The sequence below is a fragment of the Vigna radiata genome, chromosome 4, assembly GCF_000741045.1.
Source record: "Vigna radiata var. radiata cultivar VC1973A chromosome 4, Vradiata_ver6, whole genome shotgun sequence".
NCBI lineage: Eukaryota > Viridiplantae > Streptophyta > Magnoliopsida > Fabales > Fabaceae > Vigna > Vigna radiata.
In genome coordinates this window covers 19,740,917-19,763,499 of record NC_028354.1, presented here as the reverse complement: position 1 = coordinate 19,763,499, position 22,583 = coordinate 19,740,917, and the positions used below count along the sequence as shown (strand labels likewise).

At 31.2% G+C, this 22,583-nt stretch overlaps 4 protein-coding genes across 10 annotated transcripts; 1 reads left to right on the top strand and 3 right to left on the bottom strand.

Moving 5' to 3' along the window:
• Positions 1–25: 25 nt before the first annotated feature.
• Positions 26–1,219, bottom strand: LOC106758557 (CASP-like protein 4D1). Its single transcript, XM_014641476.2, has 3 exons — positions 975–1,219; positions 637–772; positions 26–336 (listed from the first exon to the last, which is right to left on the bottom strand). The coding sequence occupies exons 1-3, from the start codon at positions 1,163–1,165 to the stop codon at positions 145–147; spliced, it is 519 nt and encodes a 172-aa protein (XP_014496962.1). The 5' UTR covers positions 1,166–1,219; the 3' UTR covers positions 26–144.
• Positions 1,220–2,747: 1,528 nt separating this feature from the next.
• Positions 2,748–3,696, bottom strand: LOC106758502 (CASP-like protein 4D1). The gene is made up of 3 exons (XM_014641422.2): positions 3,524–3,696; positions 3,290–3,425; positions 2,748–3,136 (listed from the first exon to the last, which is right to left on the bottom strand). The coding sequence occupies exons 1-3, from the start codon at positions 3,691–3,693 to the stop codon at positions 2,939–2,941; spliced, it is 504 nt and encodes a 167-aa protein (XP_014496908.1). The 5' UTR covers positions 3,694–3,696; the 3' UTR covers positions 2,748–2,938.
• Positions 3,614–10,459, bottom strand: LOC106758552 (CRM-domain containing factor CFM2, chloroplastic). Of its 6 annotated transcripts, none has more exons than XM_022780092.1 (9): positions 10,317–10,459; positions 9,707–9,903; positions 8,887–9,147; positions 8,691–8,798; positions 6,948–7,419; positions 6,157–6,558; positions 5,852–5,989; positions 5,496–5,587; positions 3,614–3,746 (listed from the first exon to the last, which is right to left on the bottom strand). In XM_022780092.1, exons 4-8 carry the CDS (start codon positions 8,756–8,758, stop codon positions 5,534–5,536), a joined length of 1,134 nt encoding a protein of 377 aa, XP_022635813.1. In that variant the 5' UTR covers positions 8,759–8,798; positions 8,887–9,147; positions 9,707–9,903; positions 10,317–10,459; the 3' UTR covers positions 3,614–3,746; positions 5,496–5,533. The 6 variants fall into 6 exon arrangements, with proteins under 6 accessions (XP_022635813.1, XP_022635814.1, XP_022635815.1 ...); XM_022780093.1 differs by having other exon boundaries at positions 8,899–9,147; XM_022780094.1 differs by having other exon boundaries at positions 6,948–7,243; positions 7,339–7,419; positions 8,691–9,147; positions 10,317–10,458.
• A 7,780-nt stretch (positions 10,460–18,239) lies between these two features.
• On the top strand, positions 18,240–20,243 carry LOC106758555 (dof zinc finger protein DOF2.4). Of its 2 annotated transcripts, none has more exons than XM_022780095.1 (2): positions 18,240–18,440; positions 18,671–20,243. In XM_022780095.1, exons 1-2 carry the CDS (start codon positions 18,387–18,389, stop codon positions 19,715–19,717), a joined length of 1,101 nt encoding a protein of 366 aa, XP_022635816.1. In that variant the 5' UTR covers positions 18,240–18,386; the 3' UTR covers positions 19,718–20,243. The 2 variants fall into 2 exon arrangements, with proteins under 2 accessions (XP_022635816.1, XP_014496960.1); XM_014641474.2 differs by having other exon boundaries at positions 18,668–20,243.
• Positions 20,244–22,583: the final 2,340 nt, after the last annotated feature.

Sequence of the window (22,583 nt, the reverse complement as noted above, 5' to 3'; positions counted from 1 at the left end):
CAATTTTGTTTAATATATTACGAAGTGAAAGTACATAACAGAAATAAACAAGGTTCAAAGTAATCTATTGAATTGAACTAAACCTGATTATTAAGTTGAGAAGAGAACAATAATAAGAAAGAATTACAAGATTAAATTTGTGCATCAATTAGCTTTCTTTGGCAAAGCAAAGGAAGTGATAGTTGATGCTATGGCAGTGAACACAAATCCAATCAGAAGAAGACTTGCAGCAGCGTTTGCCTTGTCGATAAATGAGTTGGAGGGTACACCTCTACCCAACTCTACTGTCAAACCAAATCCAGCAGCTGAACCCGAAATCATGAAGTATGATATCATCTGTTCATACAAATTAACAACACAATCATTTATAATCACAATATTACTACAAATCATTGCAAAAGCTTATTGTTCAAAGTTCCACGGACTAATTTAAAATAGATGCAAATCTCATCCATCAACTCGTTTTCTGGAGTTGAATTAAACTTAAAATTTATTATGATAATCAGTGATATTTATTATTTGTTGAACATATTTTATCTATTATCAAATCTTATCTGATCATCCATTGATATCTAGTCTCGAGGCTAACTTAGACCTAAAGTTCATCTATATATATATATATAATATTAGATTTACCTTGTCAGCAAAGAAATCAAACAAATAGCCACCATCACCACTTAACACACGGTTTCCTGATACCACAGTGAAGATTGAGAACGCCATTTGCAGCAGGTTATACGCAAATCCAATTATTATCGTCGCTAACATATATCTGCATTTACAAAACAGTATGGTTTTTTTCACTTTCATTGAGACACATTGTAAATCAATATACTTGAAAATCAATCCTTAATCATATAACTAGCTTCAAGTAAAAATCTTTCTCACGTTGCATGGTATAAAAGTCAAAAGGGTATGTATATAGATGAGAATATGTAAATTTTATAAAATGTAGTATAACGATGCATGCTTACCGATAACCATAGAAATCACTAAACTTGATTTGTTCCTCAGTGTCAGCATCAGTTTGTTTGAGTGTGGCAATGAGAATGAGAGCAATGAGAAGGAACACAAAGGTTAAGACCCTCATAAGGAGAAGCACAGTTCTTGATGGAGAAGCTGTGGAGGAGTTGGAGGGTGTGGTATTCACGACCGTCTCAGGCATTTTCCTAGTATGTCTCAAAACAAAACCTTGTTTCTGAATAATTTAGGTGCAGTTTTTGACCTTTTTATAACACCGAGATTGATGAACAACGTACGTGTTCTGTAATTCTGATCGTTTACTCAGTGTTATAAGGATAAAGTCAATAGCCAAGTTGATGCCTGATGATTCCGAATGAAACGTAAATGGTTGACTTTGAAACTGTTGGCATCACATCTTTCTTTGCTTATCATTTTCTGCGAAACCTCCATCTCATTCTTTGATATCATTCTTAACACTGCTTCTTCACATTAGTTGACTTTGACCTTATTAGGCAGAGCATGTCGATAATACACCACTGAACATTGATTTCGGAATATTTCATTCACACTTAGATTCGTGAATCTTTAACAAAATTAGTCACTAATTAATAAAATTCAAATAAAATTAAAATAATCTGAATTAAAGTCGTTGGTATTTTTGTAGAAACCAATATTTTCGAAGTGTTGACTTTTAGTATATGTATTGATGTTTTTTACTTTTGGACTTCCATTACAAGAATATCTTATTTATGGCATACAGATGGGTATTTTCTTTTTCCTTCTTAAATATTTTCAAGGTTTAATTTTAGTTCATTTGTTATCTTATTTTAATCATATTTTAAATATTCAATAGCTTAGTCAACGTTCACTTCATCTTATCAGCGCAATCATATGCCGATTATAATAGTAAGTTCAATTACAAACCAATATATTATATTACTAGTTTAATGAAGTCTTCAAACCAAACACCTATATAAAAAGGAAAAAGATGGTTTGACACTTATTACTACACTTTATGGTATCCACATGTATTTCTTTTATAAGGATAAAATTATATTAATAAAACTAAATTTTTTATTTTTAAAGGAGAAAAATATAATAAAGGTTAATGTTACCATTTTCTATAATATAAAAGATACTGTGGGTTTGCTAATATATAATTATTATATCTGTATCTTTTTCTAAAGTCAGGATTACATCTATATCCCTTTGAGCAAAGGAGAGGAAGGAAATATTTTCAAGATCTAAAAGCTAAGAGTACTTTGCAGGTCATTTTATACTTAAATTATATATATTACAGATTAAAAGAAAGTGAAATTGTATTTATTTCGGATTAAAAAAATGAAGTTATGAAGACATAATTTTAGTTTAAAAATAAGTGAAGTTGTATTTCACAACTTAATAATTAATATTTTACCAAAGTTGTATTTGAAAGTACAACTTCGACCATTGAAAATAAAAATAAGATCATACATTAGATACTACTTCCTTATAAAATCATGTTTTCCCACATTCCATATAAGTAATAGTTTTTTAAATTTACCCATTTTAATAAATTTAAAAAGAAAAATTGGTCCATTTTAGCAAATTTCCTACAATTGATAGATAACACTTTGAAATATTTATTTAAAACTTGTCAGTTTGAGAAATGATATAAAAGTGTGGTGAGGTTTCAAAAGTTAAAACGGTGATTATAGCAGCATAATTTAATTTAATAACGAGTAGATGAGAATAGAAGCAAAGCAAAGAGTGAAACGAGAAAAATTCACTATGTTCAAAAGTCAAAGAACACAGCAGTTTCATATATTCAGAAAGAGAAGTACAGTCAAAAAGATATATAGACAAGGTAAAAATAAATCCACAATTGAGTGACAAACAAAAGAAATTGAACCATAGATTAACCATGGATGGAATAAGAAAGAATTTTCAGTTTATACATCACTATATTTTTCTGCATTAAGCTAACTAAATTAAGCTAACTACTATTAGTTTTCTTTGACAAAGCAAAGGAAGTGAAAGTCGATGCCATGGCAGTGAACAGAAACCCAATCAAAAGAAGACTGGCTGAAGCGTGTGCCTTGTCTGTAAATGAGTTGGAGGGTGCACCTCTTCTCAACTCCACTGTCAAACCAAATCCAGCAGATGAACCAGAAATCAGAAAGTACGATATGATCTGTCCAAGCAAATTCACAACGCAAACTTGTTTAAAATCTTATCAGATTTTACAGGAAAAGATTGATGAATATATATATATATATATATATATATATATATATATATATATATATATATATATATAAAACTTGTTATGACATGAAATACGTACCTTGTCACCAAAGAAATCAAACAGATAACCACCATCACCACTTAACACACGATTTCCTGATACCACAGTGAAGATTGAGAACCCCATTTGCAGCAGATTATACACAAATCCAATGATTATAGTCGAGATCATATATCTGCAATTACGAAATTTCACTTTTACATTTCTTAGTAAATTTTACAATGATGAGAAAGATTGATATACGTATATATAAACCATGCAATGAATACTTACCTATAGGTATAGAAATCACTGAACTTGATTTTTTCCCCAGTGTTATCATCAGTTTGTTTGGCTACAGCAATGAGAATGAGTGCAATGAAAAGAAAGATAAAGGTTAAGACCCTCAAAAGGAGAAGGGCAGTTCTTGAAACTGTGGTACTTGAGGGTGAGGAATCCGCCATATCTCACAGCTTCTTCTTCTTCTTCTTCTGAGTGTCCCCAAAAAAAAATATTCCTGCAAATTAATAAATTTGGTGCGTGAATCATTAGAACTTTTTATAATACCAATAATTGTGAACGTGAACGTGTAGTGTAGCTAGTTCTCGTTTGACAAGGATAAAAGTCAACGCCAAAGTAGAAGCATGAATGCATGATGATTACGAAAATGGTGGCATCACAGCACAGCAATAGCTAGTCGAATCCATTGGTTGACTGAACTATGCATTTGCTTCAAATGTTCTGGAAAATCTCATACTTTGATATCATTATACTATTACTTCACGTTGTTTGACCCTATTTTTTCTCGCATGATCACTTTCTTCTATATCAATCACTCACTTTACACCGTTACCAATGCATGTGCATGTGCTATGGAAATATATATTAAGATAATGTTGTATTCAACATTTCGTATGTTGACTACCAAAATTTGGAAGAACAAAAAAGAAATGTTTGTTATTTTATTTTTCTAGATAATGCTTTGTTTGTGTGTGTCTTCTCTTCATCTAATTTTTTTCATTCTAGATTCCAGTAGTTATGTTATGTTGGAAATGCCATTAACTACACAGGATCAATTTTCAATAATTTGCTACTTATGATTATGTTCTTTGAATCATGGTTTGTGGTATATTAATTTTGACAAATATTTTTTATTTTTGAAATAATGGAATTCTATAAATTTATATAGATTTTATAAAAGTAACTCAACATGATTGAGTTGTAGCAAAGTCACGGGATCTGATAAAAAAAAAGTGCACAACTAAAAAATAAATAACAACTGCCAAACAAAATTATTTAACCATTGTTTTTCGTGCTTTGTTTTCTAAGGCTAGAATTTGGTATAAGAATCAGCTTCAATAATTTGTGTATAAATATATTGCATATCTTACCATTACGTCAGTAAATATAATGTTTTATGATAACATTTAAATTTTTAGTATTTTGATTGTAATTTGTTTTTATAAAGTGAATTTGTTTTGTATTTGAATGAAACATACAATGGGAGACGCTGAAATATTTGCATTTATTAGAAATGGGAGTGTAATTATTAAGTTATTTCTATAATAGAATATTCTTACTACAATTTTAGCTTTTTAATAAAATTGACTCAAAAATCTAAAACAAGCTCATAATGACTAACAGGTCCTGCATCTACAAATTTGCGCACCTTCTCATAGGCGTCTTTGTCCTCGTGCATATTATTTTAATATATATTTATTACACACTTTGATATATTTTATTAGTATATATATACTCTTTATTATCAGTGAAAAATAAAATCATATAAGTACAAATAAATTACGGTCTTCACCTCTTCTTTTATTAGGTGTTCCCAGAGTGTAATTAAGACTAGATGGAGGGACAGAGAAGAATGTCACACCAGTACTATTATTGCTGTTCTAATTTCATAATTAAAATAAAATTATAAAATGAAAATAAAAACTCTGAATTTAATTAAATAGAATAAATAGTGAGATATATGGTGTTATTGAATGTTACTGAACAAATACTTCTATGTATTTGAAAGAAAAAATGCAAATATCAGTCATTCTGGTGGGTCAGACATGAAGGAAATATGAGGAAATCACATGCTTAATAAAACTCATTAATTTAAAACGACATATTATCGTGTAATGTTATGAGGAATCAGTAACTTTTTCCTTTGTGACATCAGGATTCAATCCTAAAATGGACACTTCATACATCATGCGAAAGTTATGCTGACCTTAAACCAGTTGAAAATGATGAAGGTTACAAATCTTACATTTCCTCCAAAGCCAACACGATCAGGTTGTCTGAGCCTCAATTATGTGACATTTGGCGTCCAGCAAAATTAGATTCCTGCTTCTCCAATCCCTGACAAAATAACTACACTTTACAATGTGTTCTATTAAATGGGCCATTGGAGCAATATACTGTTTTAAAATTGTAAGAACTTATAGTCATTCTTCTTTTTCTCATCCTATTTCTTTTACATTATAATTTACTAGTGCAATCGAGCTGTTTCATAAGCCCATCAACGCGTGTTTTTCCATAAAGAACAGAAAGGCAAGAAAACGAAACTGCTTAAAACATTTCTGTCTAAATCAAGCATTATTGTAGTAATATGCCAAAACTAACATTGTTAGTGGAGGTATCCTCTTTCCCTTTTCCAAACTTTGCACGGTGCTGATGATACTCTTCAAGCTCTTTCTCCAACCTTTCAATGAAATGGCTAGTATGCTCAAGGGATTGCCCAAACCTATATTTCTCCAAGGCCTGGAAATTTTTCACAAGAAAATAGAACTATTGGGTTAGTTTCTCTTATCACATCATAATACAAATGTCATAATAATATGAGTACCCTATAATTTCAATAAAAATAACGTAATATATTTATCACCAAACACATTTAGCCAATTAATAACAATTGCAATGTAAATTACCTTTGCTTTTGATAATGTATTTGGAGGAGACATTACTTCCGGTTGCGCGTAGTTCTTTCCACGGTAAAAGATGATGGTATTATTTGGCTTGATGTCAATTACAATGCCTTTGCTCAGTCGAGCAAGCTCTTCAGCATATTCATGTACTTGCCCTGGTTTGCAAGGCTTGCAGGTAACCTTTACGGTTTCATGATTTTTCCAGTGAAGATGCATATTAAGAACTACCCCCCCAAATACTCCCCGTCTCCCGACTGGAACATAATGTTTCTTTTTGTCACCTGTGCGCTTCAGGTAATGCCTTTCCTCCTCAGTTAAAATTTCAGGATCAAATGTTTCTGGAGGGGGTTTTGGTACATCATATTTTCTCAGCTTCTCAATCAACCAAGCTTCCTTCCGCTTGGCCTGTAGAATTATAAGTTAAAACAAAAGACCCCCACATTACAAAATAAAAATTAAGGATGAAAAGAACAAAGCATCGTTCCAGCCTATCTGAGTCACTAAATCATGTCTGTATTATTTCATATTCAAAGTAATCATGTCTTAATGAAAAATATAGCTTCACAAACTTTCCCAAATACAAAATACAATTTCATGGAGGAATTTGCTTACAGATCCATAAGCAGCAATATTTATTATTTCAACACACATACAACAAAGAAAAGAAACATATTAATTTAGTGAATAGCAGAATAATGCTTATACCATTGTTACCTGCTTGAAAATTAGAGCATGTCCAAAAACATGGACGATAAAGCTTTAAACTAGAACTTAAAGTTGCAATGAAAGCCAACCTTTTCAAGCTTATATCTAATTCTAATCTCTGGATTTGGGGAATTCATCTTTTTCTTAGCCTTCAAACGGTAGAACCTGAGCTCATTCACTTTAGCTTTTTTAGACATTTTAACTTTTTTGTTCTTCTGGCTCTTTTTTGTTGAATCAATATCATCGGACTTGTCCAGAGAGAACCGCACAACATCATTGTCAGTCTTCAGCTCAACTGATTCATTATTTATGTACCTGGCAGGGAGCCAGCTTCCCAGAATACCTTGCCTTCCAAAGATATTTGGTTGCTGCATTAAAAGAAGACCTGACCAAGAAGACAAGGAGGGAACTCCCGAAAGATTCCTCAGTGTTCTGTAAGTTCTTTGATGCATGCACTCGTGATTGTGAGATTTAAAGGACCTGAAATATGAAGCCTTGGTAGGGGATGACACAATAGTTGGAGCATGTTTAACAAGACAGCATAACCAGAATAAGCAATCTCTGCAAAGTATAAACACAATTTGGTATTAAAAAATCAGGAGCACTAAAATAAGAGCAAGAACTATGTCAAATATTGTTCTAATCCAACAATATTGTGTGTTCAAAAATCAGTGTAAGCCTGTTCAACCGAACACTACTATGCTTTGTGTTATGTGGCAGATCTCTCATTTTGATGCTATTGCATTCTAACGACATATGTTGAGATAAGACATACTATAGGTGATGGAGTAAAAAAAGAGGGTCAAGGAAAAAGAAAAAATACGGAAAAAAAACAGAAACTAAGATAAATACTCCCCACGGGAAACTCCGTGTACTATACTGTATATAGATCCATCCACAACATCGTGAATTTCCATGTATCAATAATAGTGAATTGTATCTGTCCTTTTCTTCAGTTTTGGTTGAAATAATGTTCTTCAGCAAGTCAATTTTATTACAGTTCAGATCTGAAGAACACCCTTTTTTATATTGTTTGGACATTTATCGTATCTTCCTATAATTATATTCACAATGGACAATACTACCACACCATAGTATCTTAATACTTGTTCTTAAATATAATTTTTCCTTTCATCCAATTTCAAGATATCATAAGTTCTACAATTCATTGTCAAGCATAACCAATTCATTGTGGTCCATAACTTGAAGCAGATTGCAAACGTGCATAATATTCAGCGATAACTTCTATCAATCATGTCCTGATTATCAATGTAAATGGAATGTGACATCACTTCTACTATGTCAGTAATTGGAACAAGTAAGTGTTCACAAACTAGAGCGGAAGAAGTTGAAACTCCCGGATACGACTATTATCTTACTCATACATTCAGAGTTGTAGATTTTAAGCAAACTAGAGAGCACCAGACATACATATTATGAAGAGACAAGTAGGTTAAAACATGTCTATTGATTACCCGCAGACTGAAACGAATTTTATTTTTTTTTGTAACTAATCAAATTATAAGAATAAAAAAAACATTATTCTGAATAAAAATAAGAGTATGAAGCAAATATTTTGAAGGTGATGCATTTAGGGAAGATGATCAGAGTGCCTTAGAGAACAGAAATAAATGTGTTTTTCATTTGGATAAAAAATGACGTCAGTTATGTTGGATTAGGGGTCTTAAAACTAAGTTCACTGTGTATTTTAGAAAGAAACTACGAAACTTCTTGTCCTTAACAAAAGAAACCATAAAGAGAAGGAACCCAATTGTGATTAACAACAAGCTAGAGTATGAAACAGTGGCAAAAGCAGATCATAGGATGGTGACCTTTGAAGCTTGTTTGTTGCCAGTGGTCCACGCCCAAGCTCAGAGATAAGTTTTGAGTAGAATGTCATCAAAGCTTCACAGGTGAGAGTTCTTACAAAATGTATTTTCCTGTAAAAACAATCATTCACATATATGAACTTATTAGAAATAAAAGGCAAATCACTGCACAAACACCAAATAACAATCTAGTTATCACAATTTTCCTTTCCCTATTCTACGCTAGCATAGACATGTTGGCTGGATCAATGTGACATGGAGGATGAAGTTGATCACACTGCGTGGATCCCTCTTATCGTCGAGGAGGCGGCGGCAGTTGTCGGCATTGAGGGAGAAGCCGATTTGGAGGGACCAAAGGTCGCGGAGGCAGGGGGAGGCGTTGAGGGCGGTGTAAGCTTGTAATAGGCGGGGGACGGCGGCGAGGAGGAGGAAGATAAGGGACCAGCCAGAGGCACTTGGACTGTAACAGGTGTTTTTAAGTAATTTTGTAAATGTAATTATTATACTACACTCATAATTAATTACTGGTATTTTTAAAAAAAATTACGTCGATAATAATAAACAGAATTATTATTTCTACTTGTTTTTTTATTAAATCATCTATTTTTACTGTTTTTTTCTTCTTTAGTTAAATTAAGAAATATTGATTATTAATCATGTTTAACTAATTAAATAGTTTAAGAATTATTACAAATAACATTTTATAATGGTTTTTCATATTACTGTGGATGATTTCATGCCATAATGTTGAATAATGAAAGGGGCAAAGCCTAGCAATGATCTCAACTCTGCATGTTGTTTTCTTGACAGTTTAAAAAAAAAAGGTATTTCAAATAGCATAGGTTTCAATCCAGCACATAAGCTCCCTGTGTGTTAAAACATATACTAGGCATTCAAAATTCAAAGTTCATCCCATGAAAAAACACACATACCTTGGGCGTATTTTCATATTTATAACAACACTGAATAAACAGTGCACTATTTACTAAAGGCCATGAAAAAGTAAAACTAAAACTTACAAGATTAGGCTAATAGATATTGTGAACAACGGAAGCACCGGCAAGAAGAGAGAAGAAAACAGCCACACAGGACCAAGCAAGTGAAGGAGTCCCTGTCGGCGGCCTTCCACCACCAAATTTTCTATTCATCCTCAAAATATTTTTGACCGTGCGTATCACCCAAAATGATTTAAATCAAAGCTTGAACCACACAAGACCTTCAAATATTCAGACACATAATGTGAACATAAATTGGCAAGTGAAAAACCTAACATTATTGTTAAAATTCAAGCATAAAGTCAAACAGTCAGAAAATTGTCAAAGAATATCCGCACAAAACATAAATTAATTGCCCAGAAACATAAATAAAGGACAGTGGCAGCTGGAAAAGAGCAAGCATGGTCAAGAGCAAGGGGGCTAGGATTCTAGGAGACAGCACAAGCATGATGTGGTTCAGACATTGTAACAAACAAGTTATGAGCATTGTTTTTGAAAGTAGAATTACACAACACTAGAAACCAACAATGAATTTGATCAAGCAGATGGTGCACAACACAATAATCTGATATGGAGGTAAGAAAAGTATGATACCAAAATAAGAGCAAATTCAACAAAGTAAGACTGTGTGTACCTGCGTTTCCTGCAAGATGCGGAGAAGATTTGACAAATTAAGAGCAAATATTTTTAACAATCTGTTACTACATGGAAATTTATATCATTAACATTTTATGAAATTCTCTATTTCTTTTAAGAGTAAATCTCTGGTATAAGAAAACGAGGAACGGTCAAAGAAGTTGAAAAGAAAAAAAACAGTGTATCAGAACAATACCGTTTTTCAGATTTTATTGTTTTCTTATTATTATATTTTTAATTTATTAAAATTATTTCTTAATTTTTTTTTTGTATACTTGGTTGGTTAAAGGTTTTATAAAATAATACAATATGTAATAGATGATTGAATATATATGAATATGGCCCAGTACTTATGATTTAGTTGTAAGTAATTTCTTATTTTACAATTATTATACCTACACCACTTACTAGTTTTTATTATTGCATGGTTAATTATTATCATACTAAGATATTATATTATTTCGTGGTTTTTTCCATAAATCACAAACATATATTTTTCGGTGGGGAAGGTCTCCCTAATCTTTCTACACACTTTTCTATTAGTTAATGGGATGAAAAGGTAAAGATAGAGAGAGAAAATGAAGTAAATGTGTATTCAATGGAATCACCTACCTTTGACCCTGAACTCATATTTATAGTTTTCCTCATGGGTCAATGATTAATAAAGTTTTAATCACGGTCCAATATAGGTCTGATATAATTAATCTGGTTTTACCTTAATCCACCAAATTCTAATTTCCTCCTTGGTCGGACGTGTCAGTCGTCCGTCTCAACAGTTTTGGTGAGGAATCTGTTCAAACTGGTATCGGATCAACTCCTTTAGGCGAGCGTCCGTCGCTGATCGTTGGTCATTCGACGTACTGACGGTCTACCCGTACGGCGACTTGAGGGTTCAACGTCTTAGTCATACCCGACGTTTCGTCTCTCAACACTTTTTCAAAGAACATTTTTTGTGAGCATGAAAAATGCGGTGTTATCTTGTGACGACAGGGCTTCATGTGAATTCTTCAAGATTTTTCTCACAAACAGAGGTTTCACCCGGTCGCCGAGACCGGACTTCACCGTTGTGTTTTTTCGGGTTTCGTTGCATGCCGGTCGTCCTAACTATCCCTACAACTGTCCGTCTCATTCCTTACTATACAATACAGATGAAATTGAAAATTTAGAACAAGAGTAACGTTTTATTATTGAAAATTTAGAACAAGAGTAACGTTTTATTATTATTATTTTAGTCGCATTGCATTTCCAAATTACAGAGAAGAAGATGTTCCACTTAGGATTTTAGGTTTTTGACCATTCTGTCAGGGTTAAATGGGTATTATGAAAATGTTGGATGCGGGAAGAAAACAACCCAGTGAGGAAGCTCCCATAGCTTTTGGGCCTATTCTTCTCTAACCCATCACTAAATATTGGGCTACCCAACGTGAAAAAAATTAAATTAAGATAGCTTTTAACAAACTATAATTAAAATTTAATAAAACAATAACAAAACGGTTATAAGTTATTTATGAAAAATTTAAACATGTAAAGTAGAGTGTCCATAACAGACTTTCCTTTCTCAAACAACAATGTCCCTTATACCTAGTCATGTGCTCTGTTCTTCTTTCCATGTGCCATCTCACACACCAAGATCAATTCATCATGTGTTTTTAGCCATTAAATGAATACCAATAATTAGAGTAATTAGAAATATGGTCACATAAAAAAAATTAATGATTTACAGTAAATGGAGGAAATTATAAAAATATGATAAAATAAGAAATATTTTGTTAAGTGAGAAAAACAAGCTTTATTACAAAGATAAATGAAAAAGCAAAAAGGAGGTTGACTATATATGGAAGATTCTCATAAAGATATGGAGGCAAATCTATGTGGAATATAGTGTGACTTCTCTCTCACAACTAAAATCTTCAATTAAATTTCTTTTTATCTTCTTATTTTAAATGCCATCTTTTTTTATTTCAATTGCTTAGAGGATAGTAAGTTGGCATCTTTTTTTCTTTCTTTTTTTCTGAAAATGAAAGTTATAGTTTTCATTGCAAATTGTAGTGAGAAATTGAAAAGTATAGGTTGAAGTAGGTAGTGATAATTTATATACATGTATCTATGGAATCAAGTCACAATCTTATCTTAAAAAAAATAAATCAATATTTGATGCAAAATGTGCATGTGTTCCATCTTCCATGTCCTTTTCCATGCATGGTTGTGGGGCTGTCCCCAGCATCATCATTCATCAAAGAGCAATGATAATAAATAAAAATAAATATATATTACCTATTTTATATACCAATATACATTTATTTTATTTTTCTCTGTATCTATCTCTTCCTTTGATTATGTGAATCTGAAAATGGGTATACCTTTTGGTCTTATCCTATATTAGAAATTATCTGAATAAGTAAAGCAAAGAGTCCCCCCTTCTCCCTTAGCCACCATCTGTATTCTGCCATTCTTTCTCCCACAAAAACTGCCTGTCTTGTCCACCATTTTCCACTATTCTTTGTCCCTAACATTTTCTTTTAAAAACTAAGTTTTGTATATTATGCCCAAGTATCACATAACTCCTTTGAATAGAAAAATATATGGTTCTTTCTATTAATCTTTGTATGAATATTTTAAGCAATTTTACCACAAAAACTTAAACTAATCTATTTCATTCGAGGTAGACATACATTTTCACCAATAATTTTAGAAAGCAAAATTAACATTTTTAAAATTTATATATTTAATCATTATCATTAATAAAAAAATAAACAATTAAATTATTAGTACCATGTTTTATAATATATAGGTGAAAAAATTGAATTTCTATATTACCACGTAATTTCTCTATTGATGTGTAGCCAAGAAAAAGATGGAATGCGTTTTTAATCGATCACAAGGCTCGATAAATAATTTTGATTTAATTATATGTCTAAGCCCAAATTTAGCATAAAAATATCATAATTTAATAATTTGTGTTTAAAATACAAAGCTCAAACCTATTTGAAGGCTATAGTGGCTTAGGTATAAAAAAAAAAAAAAACAAAAATCATATTCAATTCATCGAACTTCTAAAACGAGTCTAAGTTTAGAAACCTACTTTGCATGATTTTTTAGTAGGTTAGGCATAAAACAGATTTATGTTTCAATCAGGTTAAAAAAAAAAAAAAAAAAAACCCTAAATTTAATTATTGTTCAAAATTTCAAGTTCAAGCTCGCAATATATGAGTCAAACAAAAACTTCCTAGATTCGTTTCAAACTTCTAAAATAAAGTTAGTTATACTGGTTTTGTGGGTTGGGTGCATATTAGGGCATGGTTTCAAATTTAGTTTGTAAAGGCTAATAATAATAATACATTTTTACATTTATTTAATATATAATATAAGACTAAAATTGTTGTAAAAAATAAATTTTTATAATTTTTTTATGAAAAAATAATAAAAAAGTATTAAATGTAAAAATTTTATGTGTTTGAAAATATTATTATTATAATTTAAATAATTTGAATTTATATGTCAATCATCACTTATATAAGGTGATATTTGACCTTCCAGTGTATACTATCTGACTTTATATATATATATATATATATATATATATATATATATATATATATATATATATATATATATATATATAATATGTATTTTCTTGAAAAAAATTCTTTAAGGTTTTCTTTCTGACGTGGGACCTAACTTGTTTAGACAAAAAATTATTTTTTATTATTTATATTTTTACTATAAAATAGAATTATCCAGTATGTTATTATATAAATAACCATCCAAAATAACTTAATATCTTATTTAATTACTTTTATTTCAACATGATGACAAGTAGTAAGTTTCTTTATTAACTTTAATATATAGTTTCTGTTATATGAATTTAATGTTAGATTAAGAACCATATATGTATTCTTTTCTAGCTTTTTTCTTAAAAAAAAATTGTCCATCCATCTTTTAGATTACCAATTAGTTGTTAAACTTTAAAAATATATTAGTATATTTTTTTCTCTAAACTTTTTGATAAAAACTTTAATTCTGAATATTGAGTTTAAATGCAATAAGTGCCTAAAATAATTACTTATTCATTAATTTAAGTTTTGAAACCAAAAACAAAATTAACAGTAAATGGTTTAGATACAAAAACACGTTCCCTAAATTTATTATATAATTGATTTATTAACTTTAATTTGTCTGCTTTTATATTTTACCTTAGAACTTTACCTAAAATATTTACTGTCATCATTTCAAATCTTCATCAATACATATGGGTTTAACAGTAATAAATGATTTCTTCCTAGTTATCATGAGTTAATACTTTAATAGATGACATGGAAAATATTGGATTATAAGGTTTGAAGAGCTAAGATATCAAAAGGATGAATTTGAGTGAAGTTGGATTAGAAAAATGATATATTTTAAATTATAAATTGAAATTCAACTTAATTACTTAACTAAATAAGTTTAAGCCAAGTTATAATAAGCAAGTTAGAGAGTTATAATCTCACATACAAATAACCATATTTTCATATTAAAAAATACAATAAAAACACTAAAACTCTTAATATTAATTAAGTATTAAAATATATACCCATTATACTTCCATAAATTTAGCAAGTCAATTTATCTATTTATAGTTGGTCAAACTGAATTCAAAATTTTCTAACTAACTATAATAAAAAAAAAACATAATTAAGTTAACTTAGCTCAAGAGTATAGTCTAATTGGTATAACATCCCAGCAACTTACAGGAACCGTTGACTGTGTATGAGTAGCCAAATCAATTCCTTTAAGCTATCCTTCAACCGTATAGTCTCATACCTATACAGTCTCTAAATCCCTCTCATTCCGGTGTATGTTCAATTCGTCCATGTACCCCTTCCACTGGAAGCCTGCTAGGAGCCGCTCCTTGTCCATGTCCCCTGTACCATGCCTCTTGCACCGACGATCACTCCCCGCCCTCGTCAGTGTCTGGGTGTCACAACTGGTGAATCAAGTTGATATCTTTCACAGCTAATCTCCAAATAATGATCAAGAATCTGGTTTCAACAATGAACATATAATTAATAAAGTTGATGTTAAAATTTATCTAATAACAGTACATTCATCTTAAACATTATATTAACCAGCAACGTTAATATTCTTAAAAGTTGACAAGGATGTTATATTGCACGTTTTCTTTGTCTGAAGTGAGCACAGCCCTTCCATCACTGTCTATTCAAAATCCGTCATTTCAATTTCAACATAGTTTGGCAGACGACCATAACGTACACTTAGTGCTTCAGTGGTAACACAAATCACTATTTTCTTTTAAAGATGATGATAATAAGTACAAAATTAATAGACACTGGATTTAAAATTATGTATTATTGTGATGATAATTAAAAATAGGTTTAATAATTCGCATAATCTTTAGTTTTGGTAATTTTTTTCAATTTTGCATAAAAAAATTAAAATTAAATTAAGACAAAATAAAAATATAAGAATCAAATTGAGACAAATACAATGATATATAATTCTATAGTGACACATAACACTGTCAATGTCATGTCACATTATCATTATTATTATTATTACGTGACACAATGTCAATTTAATACATGATAATTTTTTTATTTTACAAAAAGAAATTAAAAAAAATGATTAAAATTTCAAAAATACCATGAATTAACGCGGTGACACTTTTTTTTAAGAGTGTTAATACAAAACTTATGATACAGAACTAATTGTTTCAATTTTTTAAAATAAAAACTCAATTAAGACAAAAATGTGAATAACTTATCTGAATTATTAAACCTTAAAAAAAACTTGAAAATGCAAATTAATAATCAAATTTCTATGTTGTATTGTCTCTTGATTCAGTTTTAGGAAATTCAGAACAAAATACTAAAAATGAAAGAAAATTAAAGCAAAATAACCAAAAAGCTTTTTAGCTAAAATAGATATACATGCTTTATTTTATACTCAAGTGTATCTTTGTCCTTTTAATTTGATATTTTTGTGGTCCTTTTCACATGTTGTTTAAGAAATTTTCAAATATTTGCAATAGGGTAAGTAACAGGATAAACAAAAAGGATAAAACTCACTCAATGAAAAATGAAACTGAGATTAAATATTTATCCGCAAAATTATTCGAGTGTTATTTATATATGCATTATTAATTAATCAAAATAGTTCATATAACTATTATTATAAATATTAAAAATTATAATTTTAGTTTTGGTTATTTTTAAATTTATTAAAAAAAAATTCTATATAATACATACACTTGACCATATAGATTTATATATTGATATAATATTTAAGAAACGACTCACACAAATTGTTCTGCTGGGATTAATCTTAGATTACACTTGCCAAATTCATTCTCATTACGTTAAGTTAAATATTTCAATTGCACAACAACCTGAATTGATATGAATAAAATTCAGTCATGTTTAAATTTTATTGTTGTGATTGAAGAATGATTTTCAGTTTAATTATGTCTAAATATTTCACTCTTAGTACCTTCCAAGTTTAATGAGTGTATGTTGACAAGGCATGTAATCATGAGTTTAAGGATGGCGTCAAAAGAAAAAATAGCTTTCAATGTAATCATGAGTTTTCAAAAAATTTAATTTAGATGAAAATTATTTGATATTATAGTTATTTCCCGATGATTTAATTTCTCATAATTAATCTAATTAAATTGCGTTAGTCAAGTAATCTTTTTCTAAGGAAAAATGATGAGACATAAAACAATACAATCACATTTACTGATATGAAAGACAACAAAAAGTTATTAACTCGTATGAGCTAACAGTGTTAAATTTCAAGAAAGAAAAATACTTAAAAACCTTAATTTTTTTGTTATAACTTTTTTCACATGTATATTATCAGAGAAAAATCACGTTGAAATAAAGTATAGTCAATATTTTTATGACAACTCGAACCTTTATCAATCATATATACATATATACATAGCCTCTCTTTCTTCTAGACCCAACCAGTTCAAATAATCTCATCTATCTACATTAAAAGTGTAAAGTGCAAAAGTTTAATGCATATTTTTATTTTCTTCATATATATATATATATATATATATATATATATATATATATTATTTTTTCTTTTTCCTCCCATGTAATGTATAATAAATAAACTTCCAATTTCCAAGACTTTCACTTGATATCCAAGAATCTAGAAACAAAGTTTCATTGCTTAAAAAAACAAACTTTCACACTTGGTAATTGCTAGTTTTGAGTACATTCTACATCTTCATGAAATGTTTGAATTTGATAAAAAGTGATCTAATGGTATGAGTGAAATGGTAAATAATGTATGATGAAAATATGCAAAAAGGTGTGTATTTTTGTATGATATAGACATGTATTAATGAATAATTTGACAGAAAAAAAAAAAGGAAAAAGCTGTTGCTGAAGAAAAGCTTAATGAGATAAAGAATGAAAAAAATAATGAACACTTTTTTCTGAACAAGAGCTGGCGGAAGGGAAACAAAGGTACATTCGATTGTGACGCATCCACCGATGACCTCCCCACCATGAGTCCATGACTCAACACCTTTTTGCTTTTCAATTCCAACTTATCATATTCTAATTTGTTTTTCAACTTCTTTATATATATACTAAGTTAATCTAAACCTAGGGCTAGGGTTTCTCTTTCTTTTACCTCTTACTACATGCATGGCCATTGGAGAGTAAAATCTTTAACGCTAATGCCACAGTAAAAGCAGAAGAGAAAAAAGTGCTTATGGAATAAGAAACTGCTTCGGTGCTCCTCCATAATCCTCCAATAATTTTAATAGGAACAAAAAGAAAGAGAAACCAAAAATTAAGAAGAAAAGTAATATATATATATATATATATATATATATATATATATATATATATATATATATATATATATATATATATATATATATATATATATAGAAACACCCCCACACAGCACAACCTCCTTTATCTTTTTCCCGTTCTTTCTCTGCAACTCTCTCATGTTGATGTGATTCTCCACCCACACACCACCAAAGAAAGAACCCATCAAACTTTTACAAAAGAGAAAGAAAGCTCTCTAATTAACAAGAGCTATGGTCTTCCCGTCCCTTCCAATCTATCTAGATCCACCCAACTGGTCACAACAGGCAAGGATTAATTCTTTCATTCTCTTCAATTTCTTTTCCTTTTTCTTTAGCTTCTTCATCAATAAAGCAATTAATCACAACATCAAATATTCCTATACTCATACAACTTTATCAATCTTTTTTCTTTATATATATATATTTTTTTTCCTGAATATACTCTTTGTATATGTGTACACTCAATTATGTAGTTTTTCTTTTTTCGCTCACTTGTGAAAAAAAATTCGCAGCAGCCTAATCAGCCAGCAGGAATTGCCACCCAGAATCCGCATATTCCGCTACCTTTGCAGCCGCCACCTTCATCGGTGACGGCTGCTATCGGAGGTGGTGGTGGTGGTGGTGGCGGGGGCGGTGGCTACCAGGGCTCAATTAGACCGGGATCAATGGCTGATAGAGCTAGAATGGCAAAGATACACCAACCTGATGCAGCACTCAAATGTCCGCGATGTGAATCTGCCAACACCAAGTTTTGCTACTACAACAACTATAGCCTTTCACAGCCCCGCCACTTTTGCAAGACTTGCCGTCGCTACTGGACCAGAGGAGGTGCACTCAGAAACGTGCCGGTTGGAGGTGGTTGCAGAAGGAACAAAAGAAGCAAAGGAAGCGGCGGTAGATCGAAGTCTCCCATGAAACCCTCAACAGGTTCTACCTCTGCAAGTGCTAATTCTTCTTCCAGTGGCTGCACCACTGATCATGTGATGATGACTCACTTGCCAACTCCGACACAAACTCAATTTCCATTCTTGACCTCCTTGCATCATTACAACAGTGACTACGTTTCTGGGGGCATTGGATCTCATTTTGGGACGATCACAACAACACCTTTGGTGGGTAGAAATAGCAGCGATGTTGAGTTTCAAATCGGTACTGGTTCAGCTTCATCACTTGGTAACAGTGGTGGAGCTATGTTGTCAAATGGCCTAAGTGAGCAATGGAGGTTGAACAATCTGCAACAAGTTCAGCAGCAGTTCCCTTTTTTGAGCACTAATCTAGAGCCGCAGATTGGGTTGTTTCAGTTTGGTGGTGGAGAAAATAACAATGCTGAACCGCCAAGTTATGCAAAGGAAGGTGGCCGGTTTAACATTCGCTCTAAAATAGATTCTATTTCTAGTCTGAGTGGGTTGATGCCTCAGGTTAACACGATAAAGATGGAAGAAAATCAAGGTTTGAATTTGCCAAAAAATCTCTTGATGGGAAATGATGCTCTTTGGAATGGAAGTGGCAATGCATGGAGTGAAGTTCCTTGTTTCACTCCTTCAAATAACCACTTGTTGTGATCCTTGAAAAATTAAGCCACTTGAATTCTACAGCTTTTGGTTTCCTAGTCGCCACAGATATTTTTATGATCATCATAGTAATGCATGATCGAATGTATAAGAGCTAGAATCACTTGCTAACTTTGGAATGGAATTCTACCTTTATATATGCACGAGTCCTGTCTTACGAGGATATATAAATGAAAGACAGGAAGTTCAGAAACACTTTGTGTTACATCAAGACGAGAAAATGGTACGCAACTCTTCAAGTAATTTCCTTTCTCCAACGTTGGATATGTCGTTGATATTTTATGTTGTACTCCAAGTATGAACATGATGAGCGAAGGTATATTGGTGTATTTGTTTATATGCATGTTTTGTGATGACACGAGCGGTTAATTTTACTAATTGTGTGAAGCTATTTGGACTAGTCTAGAAGGCTTTCTTTATATGGTGGTGATGTCACTTTTATATTTTCTCTTTGACGATTTGCACCAGGTATAATGTAAGTTCAGAAACTTTGAACATTAATGTGTCTGACTTCTTACCCCTTTTTAGTTTTCATTAATCTCAGTATCATAAATAAACTATATAATATTTATGCATGTATGAACAAAAAATTTGAAACAAAAGTAATGGTCGTGTTTGAGTATAACAATGTCGAAGAAATTTTAGCACACCGATCGATATATATGCATAACCACAATTAGAAAGTCAAAGGAAATGCATACTGAGAGATACAGAGAAAGAAAATGAGTTTTGAAGACACATTTACCAACACATTATAACAAGTTGGAATCCATTATATCTTTTTCCTGATTTTCAAGAGCAATGCAAACTTTAAAGTCTGGAGACTCCCACTTTTGGAGGGTTAGCAAGGCTGTAATGAATTGTGCATGAGATTCAGTTTCATGAAACATTTTTTCCACGATCGTGCATTGATTTTGTCATGTTTAAGCTCTAGTTTGATCTGACCCATTATTGCTGGTACATTCAACTTGCTTTTAAAATCATCTAAGTATTAATTGGTGTGATATTTGGAGAAGTCCTTTTTCATCTTGATTACTTGTTTTTAACCTTTCACAGAAAAAGCAGTTTGAATAGATCCAAATTGGGACCAAGAGGGAGTGAGAGAAGAGTGACGTTGGTTTGGTAGAATTGTAGCAATACGAATATGTACTAATATGGTGTGGAAAATTATTATCAAATTATAAGGAAATTGACCAAATGGATCTATCGTACTTGCTTGTTTTGTATGTGTGAACTGAGAGCGTTAACGATGGAAAAGAAGGACATGTTTCATTTCTTGTTAAAGAAACGCCAAAACACCACTCAAAACCATGCAACTCTTTCAGCACTATAACTATAAATCTGACTTCAGTTCCAAAAAAAAAGAGCTAATCAAGACAAAGAATAAAACAAACTTGAAATAATCATGAAATGAGATCGAGGTTTCCAATTCAAACCTTTAAAAGGTACTACTACTACTACTACTAGGTACAAGACAAAGAGCAAGAAACATACTTAAATTTTGATTTTCCTTTGTATATATTCTGAGCCTTGATCTGTCATCATTCCTTAATTTTGGTGTTACAAGGTAATAGAATAGAATAAAGACAGAAGGAAATGAATCTGGTAAAGCAGATTTGTCATAAGCTAATCATGGTTATGATGTCACTGAGATGATAAATTGAAGGAAGCTTTTAGAGATGGAATCTGGGAGTTTGGGTGTGGTTTGCTTTTTTGCAAGTTTCAAAGCTAGGTAATTGCTTGCTTACTAGAAGGAATAAAGGTGTCACAAGATAGTCAAAAAAGCGAATCTCTCTTTGTTGGAGGAAGCAGTGGAGGGTGGTTTATGTTGGTCGGTTGGTCGTAGTATAGTGATGGGATAGTGATCACAAAAATGTGTAGGGCTATGGTATAATGCACATATATACACAGAGAGAGACACAGAGAGTCTGATGATAAAAGCAAAGAAACTTCGAAGAAAGAGGTTGAGGTCCACCACCAGAAGAGAAGTATTAAGTAGTAGTAGCATCAGAAGAGAAGAACTAAAGGTAGGTTTTGTGGTGTGGCTCAGAATCCCAAGCAAGCTTTTACTATAGCATAGATAGTTGCTGATGATGCCCACATGTCTAGGCGTGAATATGTTCTCTCTGTTACCCTAGCAGCTTTTGCTTTTCGTGACGTCCTTCTTCAACATGATCATTTTCTCTCTCTCTCTCTCTCTCTCTCTTTGATTCCAATCTATTCCTTCTTCCTTCCAAGGCATGTTGTCCCACATAACCTCAATCATATATATATATATATATTAGATTCTTCCTCTCACTTTTGAATAATTATATCAACATCTTCTACTGTGTAGAAACGTGAGCATGCAACCTTATTCATAACGTTTATTCTCATCAAACAAACACGTCTTTCCTTCTTTTTCTTTCTTTTCCGCAACAAAAGAAATAAACCCTCTTCATCTTCTTAGCTAGCTAGCTACTGCAACAAAACTATACACAGTTAGTTACCATCAAGATTCTTACTATTTTAAGATTATTCTCAGGGAATATATATATATATATGTATGTATGTATGTATATATATGTATATGTATATATCAATATGGAGTCAGCATAAACTTTACAGTTATACAGTTTAGGAACTGAGTCAAAATGTCTGTTCTAGTTTGCTTACTTTATTCGGTGATCAAAAGAGTCTGGAGAACAATCGATTACAGTATAAGATAATGAAAAAAAATGATTAAAAGAGAAAATATAATAGGTTGAATTAATGTATGATTTAACCATATATAAACATATATATATATATATATATATATATATATATATATATATATATATATATATATATATATATATATATATATATATATATA